Below are 10,537 nucleotides of genomic sequence, written 5' to 3' on the forward strand. Positions count from 1 at the left end.
AATATGTACCATATACGTACATAGGTACAGAAGCTATACATAGTCTAACACTGACCCAGTCCGGCGCGACGTGGCGAACACTGCTCGCTCCTCCTTGGTCAATGTGGTAACGCCGCCCTCGCGGCCGAGGTAATGCAGGAGGCGCATGCTTGTGTTTGCAGACGCTAGGGAGGGCTCCTGCTTCACACCAACCGGGCGCCGACGAGGCGGTGATGGTGGCACCCTTTCATTGCCGTGCCAGAAATGGGATAGCGATGATGCCGGCTCGCCCTTGACGCGGTGTTCGATTTGGACGCCAGGGTTGCACCAAGGGAAGGGGCTCATGCTTGATGCAGTGGTGAGGCAACGACAATGGCTCCTCCTTCACGTGGTGCACAGGCGACGAGGCACGCGCCGAATGGGCCTGGTACTCGTCTGTCGCGGTGGCCTCCGAGGAGGACCAGGCGGGGCTGTGCCTGGTCCTCCTCGTCGCCGTATATAGGATGATCTCCTCGTTGTCCATCAGGGTGGTGGAGAAGGAAGGTCCCATAGAACATTGGCGGTGGCATGCCGATTCAGAGGGAGAGCAGATCCACCGCCCGCATAAAAAACCAGCTGCTCTAGCCGGGCTTGCTATCACTACAGAGGATAGAGGAGAGGTGACGGTGGTGAGAGGATAGGAGAGGAGCCAGGCAGCGGGGTCCGAGAGATGAGATGCATTTTGGGACACCAAAGCCCTGCTTAAAAAGTTGGGGCATGCGGAGCGACACCGCTTCAATGCGACACAGCGGCTGGAGTAAGTTTTTCGGACGCCACATCTGCATTGAAGCAGTGCTTCCCTCCCGTATGATTATGTCACTCTGACCAGCATCAAGGCCGTCGAGTCGCGTCTGCTTTGGAGGGCAGACCGGCATGAATGCGCGATGACTGTTCTAGAGCAGAACGTGTGGTGATGACTTTGGGTGAAGCCGAGCGTGGCACAAAGTCTGGACGCCCGCAACCCCCCTCTCCCTCTCAAAACAATTTTGTGAGAATTAGGGCGAGCGAACACGTCCACAGATGTTTTGGGCACCGCTGTGGATGGCAAAAAACATCCATATGTCTCGGCCCAAACTTTTGCGGGCGATTTGAGGGTCAGAGTAGGAGATTCCCTTACATCCCAAATTTTCCATGTTTTGGGATTTGAACTATTAGATATTTTGCAATTTGCTTGTGATTGCTTGATCTTAACTAGTTTTGACTAGTAGTGCATTGAATTGATTGTTAATTATAGCTCAAAACAATTTCCGGAATGAGTTAGAACATTGAGGTCGTCTGGAGAGATTATTTATAATGCAAAAAGGTGGGCTAAAAATGTTTGTGAAGTTTTGTTTCATAATAAAGTGCACACAAATGTTTCAAAAGTCAAGATTCGTTCACCTGATCAAGATTATAAAGAAACTATCTATATCAATAAAACTAAATATATAAAACATGAGAAAATGTCTAATGATGTATATATGCATTTAATATTCTATCCATGCAAAAAAGATTCTATATGTAGAAACTTTACTGACGAATGAATAGGCCCCACTCAATGTGCTAAAGCAAACAAGAATTCTTCAATGCTCAATACCCCTATGAGTCTTAGGGTGGAGCCCACATGCTTAATAGAAATTGTTTTTAAATTCCTTATTACCTGGTCTTAGAACTATGACCCAGTCTTAAGATTTTGTTGCTAAGAACCCTTCTGATAATGCTTGAGGCTGGGTAAAAAGTCTATTTTTGGGCTTATAAGATCCATGTCTTTTCACATTGAAGATACCATAAAATTGGTCAAGTTTGCAAAGTTTTGACTTTTAAGACCGAACTTTGCACTAAGACCAACCCATAGCACATAGAAAACAAGTACTTCTCTCTCCTCTTCATGTAAATGCAAAATCATGAATTTGAATGGTTGAAGAGAGAGAAAAGGAAAACAATTCACACATGGACTCCAGCTGGCCCAAAGGAGTCTTAAGCACTCGAGTGCATTGGGAATATTTTCAGCTTGCTAAACAATATTGGGTGGATCATACCTTAAGAACATCTATAGCCAGACCCCTGAAATCACCCCTCAAGCCGGCCCTATATGTTTGCGTTGTCTAGTACCCCTCAAACTAGCCCATATCTGGGGCGGATATGGGGAGGTCTGGGCACCTCGAACGCGTCCGCCACGTCAGATTCGATAGACCGGACCCACGCCAAATCCCTCCAAATTGACCTATTCCACCAAAATCAGTCGCCCTCCTCTCGCAACTGTCCGCCGTTTCCCGCATCCGAGACATCATCATTGTCCACCCTTGTTGCCCGCATCTGAGCCATCGTATATGCCATCGCTGAGTACCCCATCCCCTTCCCCCAACGACATAGATGATGCATCAGTGTTGTCCATGGTGGGCCCGTCATGAGGGTGAGTTGCAAGGCGAAGTACTTCACCTGGAGGGAGCGGCAAAGAAAGCGGCGCGAGTGGGAAGCTGCGATGAAGGATGCTACAGACAAGGAGGTGGTCGACGCCGACATGGATGCGTCCACTCCGGTCGCGATCAAGTTCGCATCCACTCCGCCGCCTAGAAGGAAGGTGTCATCCGCCCTGGTCATGACCGACTCCGTTCGGCCAGACGATTGGCTAGTTACGCATGGCTGGACGCAACAGGAGGCACTAGAGGTGGTGTATGACTCGTCGCAACTCGAATGGGCGAGAATAGCTTCGGGAATCGCTGACTCCGGATCTTCCCAGGTCTTGTTCAATGAAATGATGGAGCAAGACACGGTATAATTTTTGCCCCTCTTTCTATTTATTCGTCTGCTTGTTCAATATGCCATTGAATCAGTTTAGGGATGCATATGCCATTGAATCATTTTAGCATTGCATATGCCATCAAATCTTTTTGTTGCATACATTATTAGTGATCATGATCATTTTAGGGGGGCTATCATGACGGACATGATCAATGATGGTCAAGAGCCTATGCATTATGACTTGGGGGATATCAACTCTCCTACATATGATGTTGGGTAAACACCGACCACTCGTAAACAGAAAAAAAAGATACCAAAGACAAGAGGTCCGACAAGCAAGCATGATGTTTTCTTGTGTGAAGTTTGGTTGGCCACAAGCATTGGCCCTATATGTGGAACTAAGCAAAAGGGCAGCAATTATTGATTCATTTACTCAAGTTCTTGAAGATATTGCTCCAAAAACCCCAGCCACACCCTCACAATCCAATTTGTCCAAAACCCTAAAGTTAACGGTCCCACTGAAACACTTACATCCGGACCCATCGAGATACACTGGACAGAGCCGCTGCCTAAACCCTACAAACTCGGTCTCACTAAGATGCCACTCGGTCCCACCAAAATGTGTGTGCCAACTCTCTGTAACTCATTGTGTTCATTTCAGAATTACCGAGTGAAAACGATTGGAATTACGAGGATTTTGAAAGTTCTTAGGTCATCACTAATCGGTCCCACTAAGTGGATTCATCCGGTCTCACAGAAGCGTCTAAAGTTCAAACCTTTTACATTAGTCGGTCCCACCAAGTTTTTCACCCGGTTCCACCAAGTTGTGCATAAAGGTGTGTAACGGCTAGATCTTTGGTGATAGCTATATATACCCCACCCACACCACCTACTCTCAGAGAGAGCAACCAGGATGAAGCCACCACTTCCCATGTCCATTTTCTGAGAGAGAACCACCTACACTTGTGTTGAGATCAAGGAATTCCACTCCAATCACTTGATCCTTGATTTCTAGCCCCCTCAAGTTGATTTCCACTCCAATCCTTCTCCCAACACCATGCATGCCAAATCTGTGGGAGAGTGGCTGAGTTTTGAGGAGACTATCTTTTGAAGCACAAGAGCAAAGAGGTCATCATCAACAACAACATTTATTACCTTTTGGAGAGTGGTGTCTCCTACATTGGTTATGTGTCAGTTGGGAGCCTCCAAAGCTTGTGGAGTTGAACCAAGAGTTTGTAAGGGCAAGGAGATCGCCTACTTCATGAAGATCTACCTAAGTGAGGCTAGTCCTTCGTGGACGTAAGCCATGATGGCATATACAAAGTTGCTTCTTAGTGGACCCTTCGTGGGTGGAGCCATCTGTGGACTCACGTAGCCGTTACCCCGTGGGTTGAAGTCTCCATCAACGTGGATGTACGATAGCACCTATCGGAACCATGCCAAAAATCTCCGTGTCTTCATTGCGTTTGATATCTCCAATCCCCTCCTTTACGTTCATATGCAAAGTCTTTATTTTCCGCTACCTACTATCTAGACTTGCATGTGTAGGGTGTTGCTTAACTTGTGTGAATTGTTGAAAGTTGCCAAGAACTAAAATTGGGAAAAAGCTAAGTTTTATTTGGTCAAGTAATTTAATCACCCCCCCCCCCTCTCTAGACCTACTTGCGATCCTACAGAAACCAAAGTGGCAACAACTCATCGATGACCTCGAGAACAACAACAAGAATTTGAAGAAAAACGATGGCTCAAGCTCCCAACTGTCTATTGGATTGGATGACAAAGATGAGGAAGGTGGAGGGGAGGAGGTCCTAGCCATCGTGCCAAACATGAACCGCTAAGTGATGGAAAACAAGTGGGAGAAGGTTAGGGCCGTGCGTGACGCCACAATGAGCAAAATGTCCCCCACATGGACGAGCATTTTCTCCACTAAGGAGGAGAAGAAGGAAGGGAGATAGAAAGCTCTTCTTGGATGCGCAAAAAGAAAAGATGGTTAGGAGCAGGAGAGGATGAACAATAAGTTGCAGCTTCAGAAGGAGAATCGACTTGGAGGAGGCGTATGTCAAATAGGAGTTGGAGAAGGCAAAGACTTTTGGATCAATTGAGCTCGAGAAAGAGAGGTTGCAACTAGCCCGGGACACGGAGGATTCGAAGATCATGTTGCCCAACACTTCCCTCTTGGATCCCAAAGGCAACAAGTGACTTGAGACGAAAGAGGAACAAGCGCAATACAAACACCGAATGATTCATTCTTGTATCACTTGTTTATTAATTGTCATATTTTCTTTTGACATGTGTTGAATTGTGCTTTATTTTGCATCCATTTTTGCATTGCTAATTTGGTGATGAATTTATGATATATGATGGACCTGCATGGATTCAAGGGTTTCAATATGAGGGGTGTGCTTTGGATTCAAGGGTTTCAATAGGGTGTGCTTGCTCGGGAGGACAAATGAGAAGCAAGCTATCCGGGGACACGTCCGCAGACGTTTAGGGGTGCGGATTTGCACAGTCCGGCTATAGATGCTCTAAGGTTGACTTCAGATGTACACACCGGTTCTTACCACCGTAACCAACCATGACCAACGGCCATGTTAAGACCAAGAAACATAAGGATGGGCAATTATCACCGCACATAGGAAGAGCAATCATGTCAACACAAACGCCCTATGCAGGCACTTGCTTCGGACAAGGCATGCTAAACAATGTAAATGTGCAAAGTAAAAGATGAAAAGGACAAAGCTTCACCTGAAGAATATCAAGGCGTGACCAAAGTCGTAACGTATATTTCACCTTAAAGAAAGAAAAGCTTCCAGCTATGCAGCCACCAAAACTGAACGATGGCACGGGAGTAACAAGCAACACCACAAGAACCAAATGAACGAACGAAACAGTAGAACGATAAAATATAACTGCTGCTTATCAGTTGCTACTCGCATGGGCAACTAGGTATGTGAAGAGCGTTTATACATAAGGAACAGTTAATTCTAGATTATACTCGGGTATATACAAAAGAAGAGCCCTCACACGAGGAGATTGCTGGGAATTCACATTTTAAAGAAGTGAAAAAATTACAAGAATTGTTCCAAGCACAAGAAGGATATCGCCAAAAAGGAATAAAGAAATAAAAATACACAAGGTCCACCTACGACATGGTCTGCCGTGGCCTTTCACAAGCTTCAGTGGTAACCTAGAAACTGGATTCTCAAGCATCCTCGACCTGAGAGTTGAAGACAAAGCTTGGAAATGTTGTGGTAATATCCCTGTTGATGAAATATTTTATAATTAGAACAAATCCACAGTTATTAATCAAGCCGTAAGAAGGGAATCAAACTGTTGTTACTGCTGTGCAAAATAAAGGGACCTGTTTTCTGACTCTGAATGTTTAATCTCGAACCACATCAGCATTTTCGACCTAGTTTCGAGTTACAACCATGTATATTATTCACATGCTGTGCCCCTCTGCTAATCGAGCAAGTTGAATTATAGTACTCCAAAGTTAAATGGGCTATGTTCTGTGAATCAGAAAATGCAGAGCAAATCGATCCTTAAGAATTTAGCATGCTGAGATTCACACATGTATCCCACGGAGATGAAGTAGGTACTGATCAGTAAGACAACTTGACTCAAGTTGTTGGGGTGGGGGGGGACAAACAGGGTCAGCCATACAGACCTTAGATATGGGAGTGTCATATTCTTCAACAAAGATGGATGCCTCAAGACAAGATTGCGCCATTCCTCCTTGTCGATTTTACCATCGTGCTTTGTATCTGCTTCCTCAAATGTCTAGTGATGAAGAAAAAAAATTGCCCCCTTAAGCAAAAGAATAAATTCAACAGACATACTCCCTCCGTCCGAAAATACTCGTCGGAGAAATGAACAAAAATGGATGTATCTTAGAACTAAAATACATCTAGATACATTCATTTCTCCGACAAGTATTTCCGGACGGAGGGAGTACATCATAGCAAAAGTACACTCTAAGTATACCTTGTCGATAATACCCTCTATAACCTCATCAGAAAGGTTCATTCCTGATTCAGCAAGTGTGGCAACCACCATTTGCTTCACCTGACAATTAAGAAGGCACACAATGACTTTTTCCCAAGGTGATTGCTCCTAGCTGAACTTTATGTTATATAGACATGCTTTCTCCAAGCACAAAACAAAGGAGTAACATTAAGATGGAAGGATTGCAGAAGGGCGTCAGTCTATGTACGAGTACTTCACACGGTTAACTCGATTTAGTTATTGCTGACATGCATAGCTCTCTCACCACACGTACTTCTCACTGTCACTAAAATAAATTCCTTGAACAGGAACAAGATTGACAGTATGAACAAATGGACTTCTAACTCATAACAAAATACAATAGAACAGAAAAAGAGTTCACAATAGGCAAAATGAAGGTAGTACCTCTTGCTTTTCAATGAAACCTTGTTGTTTGAGATCATAGAGTTTGAAAGCAACTGCAAGTAGTTATGGCATAAGATTAGAAGAACAGATGATTTAGTATGACACAAGCATAAATTCTTACCGATGTGAATGCTATGTATACAAGAACTCAAGAAGAGATTGAGACAAAAGGGCATTCATGTGCTTGCATGCAAGAAACCAAAGAAGAAAATTGAACGCAACATGGCCTAAGTAATAACAGATGAGTGTGTATGAACTGCCTAAGACTGGGATCCATATGTATCTACACACCACCCTCCCTCGGCCCCTCACTTCCAGGGTGGTCTCCACATACAACAAAACTAAAAGAGATAGTGTCTAGCTGCAAGCTGCAACCACTAGGATCCCAATGATAGTTCGTCTAAATTGCAGGGTTGAGTATATCAATGATAACAGTTTGTGTGCTCCACATACAACTAAATTAAAAGAGATAGTGTCTGGCTGCAAGCTGCAACCACTAGGATTCCAATGATAGTTCGTCTAAATTGCAGGGTTGAGTATATCAATGATAACAGTTTGTGTGCTCCACATACAACTAAATTAAAAGAGATAGGTATGAAACCCATTTGAGCGAGAATAGTACTAGGATGGGTGACCTCCTAGGAAGTCCTCGTGAAAGGGTTTCATATCTAAGGGTTGTGATAGGCTTGGCGAGCCAACGTAAAAACTAGCCAGTCTTTTGGGTATGAAACCCATTTGGGCGAGAGTAGTACTAGGATGGGTGACCTCCTGGGAAGTCCTCGTGAAAGGGTTTCATATCTAGCCTACCCCAACTTGTTTGGGATAAAAGGCTTCGTAAGAGTAAGAGTGTCTGGCTGCAAGCTGCAACCACTAGGATTCCAATGATAGTTCATCTAAATTGCAGGGTTGAGTATATCAATGATAACAGTTTGTGTGCATCTGCCAGTGAAGTCAACAGCCAGCTAACTTTTCATATTCATTTGCTAAGCAGCAATAATTGAAGATCTATGTCTTGAAAAATTGTCGCATCGAAGAGGGAAAAACTAGACTTAATCCTCGCTGAACCATGTCACATTATCTAGGTAAATAAATGGAAAAAAAAGCATGATGGCTTACAATCAATTTTGTCATCAACTGGTGCATTAGGATGGAATACAGAAAGAGCTCGCACAAATTCTTCAAATTCTAGAATCCCATTGTGCTTTGTGTCGAACAAATCAAACACCTAAATAGATTAAAGTAGAGCATCAATAAGTATTGACATCAGATCATCAAAAAGAGTTGTGTTATATGTCCATGTTCACGAAGTAATGATTTGTAACAGCAGCAGGAAGTGGTAAGTTAAGTCCTTGCAAATTTGCCTACTTCATATTTACATATAACCATGTTTTTAGAGTAAATATACCTAGATTTTGATTTACTGCCTACCTTTGCAGATTTTGGTTCTCATTATAATATTGATATAGGAATAATAGCATAAGATGGAATAAATATTCATAATTTAGATACACAAGTGTACTTATCTACTATGTATGTTTATTGTTTTAAGGTTTTTCCCATTTCGTTATATCATTATTATAGATTAGAGCTCAATTAGCATTAGTTTTAGGCTGTCATAACTTATGACAGCCTAAAGCTACTCAAAAGTCAGCTAGTGCATGGTGAAATGTCAAAATGTTGCGTCAGCAACTGGAGACATATGGGAGTGCAAGCCCAAACGCATAACACATGTGACATGGCAAATGACCAAAACTTCAAAGCTCAAGCTTATAGTGTTTTAGATAACTCCACGGAAAACTGCCTCGTTGCCAATGTTCATACTGCATTCAAGATGCTTCCATGCCATATATAAGTACAAAACACTACATGAAAGGTGAACCAAATAACCAATAGCGCAAAAGAACAAATAAAACAAGTACCAACCAAATATTACAAACAAAACAACATGGACTTTTTGTGACAGCATAACTCCATTAAACAGAAGCCACGCAGACATACCCGGTCAGCAAACATGCTATCTTTCCTGTTAGTCTTAAACAGCGCCAGTTGGAATTCTTCCTGCATATACAACAGGCAAGGCCATGGTATGAGATTGAGCTCTATGGGAGTGTAAGTTGTCAATAACCACACTACACACCCAATGAAATCGGCAGAACTTACTAACCTTATTAATCACACCATCATCAACCACAGCACTGCTGATCTTCTTGAACAGCTCATACAATGCCTCAATCTCATTTACGCTAACTGCACAACAAGGAATTTATAAATGGAGGTACGAGATATTGGCTGATCCGGTAAATGGAGGTAAGAAACTGGAGACAAAGAAACATACAAACTGTTTCCCTTGCCAGACGCTCAGGATCCTCGAGGCCCTTGGGACGATTTGGTATGTCGAGATCGCAGCACTTGAGCATGAGAGCAGCGAGCCGTCGCAACCCTTCCGGGAAATCCACCATTTCACACTCCACCAGAAGCCAGATCAACGCGGCTCACACACACCTGCGACGATCAACAAGGAGATGCCGAAATCCAAGCCAGATATAGAAATCCCTTGGATTCCTCGCGCATTCTCGCTCAATCGCGCTCTCCTCCCGGCGCCCTTACCCCTCCACGGATCGGGGTCCCCGCGCCGCGCGACGCGAGGAGAAGCGCGACGACGGCCGATGACACCAAGATTGATGAATTGGGGATTAGGGAGATGAGTTGGGGTGTCACCTCATTGAGCCATCCCTGCGCCGGAGTGTGGGTACGGGAGCGACGGTCGCCGGCGGTGAGGCAGACGAGGCGGTGATGGGAGAGGCGGGAGGAGGAGGAAGAGGAGCGCCACGTCAGCGGTTCTGGAACCTGGGGAGGATGCCGTCGGGATCTGAACCTGGGGAGGATGCCTATCGAGCCATCGCTCGTCTCTCCCGCACGTCCGCTCTTCCTGTCGATTGTTTTTTTATATATTTTTTTAGCAAAACCTGTCCATTGCTATCGTGGGTGCGTCGCTCATCCTGGGCCGGCCCATTAAAACAGAAATCACTCGGCTCCACCTAGCATCTGAATGGGCATGCCACTCAAGAAAAAAAAAACTGGAATGGGCATGGCGAACCAACCTGGTATGTGAATGATTTTGATTGTACTGCGTTAAAAGAAATCTAAACTATTGGTGCGGTCAGCGCTGTATGCCGGGATGGACAAGGTGTGTATATGGGTTCTTCGGCTGTGGTTTTTCACGGGCTGACCGACCCACACATTTTGAAGACTTTAACGTGTCGTGAGGCGCTATCGCTGGGAAGGGACTTGCTACTCCAAAACATCACAGTGGCCTCGGACTATATCTCCGCCGTCAACTCAGGAACTCATGGTATCACTGGCTCAATCGTCAGAGAAATAAAGG

General features: G+C 44.5%; 1 protein-coding gene across 1 annotated transcript; it reads right to left on the minus strand.

Moving 5' to 3' along the window:
- Window positions 1–5,630: 5,630 nt before the first annotated feature.
- LOC123111120 (calcineurin B-like protein 6) lies at window positions 5,631–10,125 on the minus strand. Its single transcript, XM_044531807.1, has 9 exons — window positions 9,871–10,125; window positions 9,488–9,654; window positions 9,317–9,399; window positions 9,151–9,210; window positions 8,269–8,377; window positions 7,153–7,205; window positions 6,727–6,807; window positions 6,410–6,522; window positions 5,631–5,999 (listed from the first exon to the last, which is right to left on the minus strand). Exons 2-9 carry the CDS (start codon window positions 9,609–9,611, stop codon window positions 5,942–5,944), a joined length of 681 nt encoding a protein of 226 aa, XP_044387742.1. The 5' UTR covers window positions 9,612–9,654; window positions 9,871–10,125; the 3' UTR covers window positions 5,631–5,941.
- Between the last annotated feature and the right edge of the window lie 412 nt (window positions 10,126–10,537).

The sequence above is a fragment of the Triticum aestivum genome, chromosome 5B, assembly GCF_018294505.1.
Source record: "Triticum aestivum cultivar Chinese Spring chromosome 5B, IWGSC CS RefSeq v2.1, whole genome shotgun sequence".
NCBI lineage: Eukaryota > Viridiplantae > Streptophyta > Magnoliopsida > Poales > Poaceae > Triticum > Triticum aestivum.

Coding starts and splice junctions, on each gene's coding strand:
- LOC123111120 (XM_044531807.1), bottom strand. CDS start 9,611: ATGGTGGATTTCCCGGAAGGGTTGCGACGGCTCGCTGCTCTCATGCTC. Junction 7,206..8,268: donor AGTTGATGACAAAATTGATT/GTAAGCCATCAT, acceptor AACTACTTGCAG/TTGCTTTCAAACTCTATGAT. Junction 6,523..6,726: donor TAGAGGGTATTATCGACAAG/GTATACTTAGAG, acceptor CTTCATCACTAG/ACATTTGAGGAAGCAGATAC.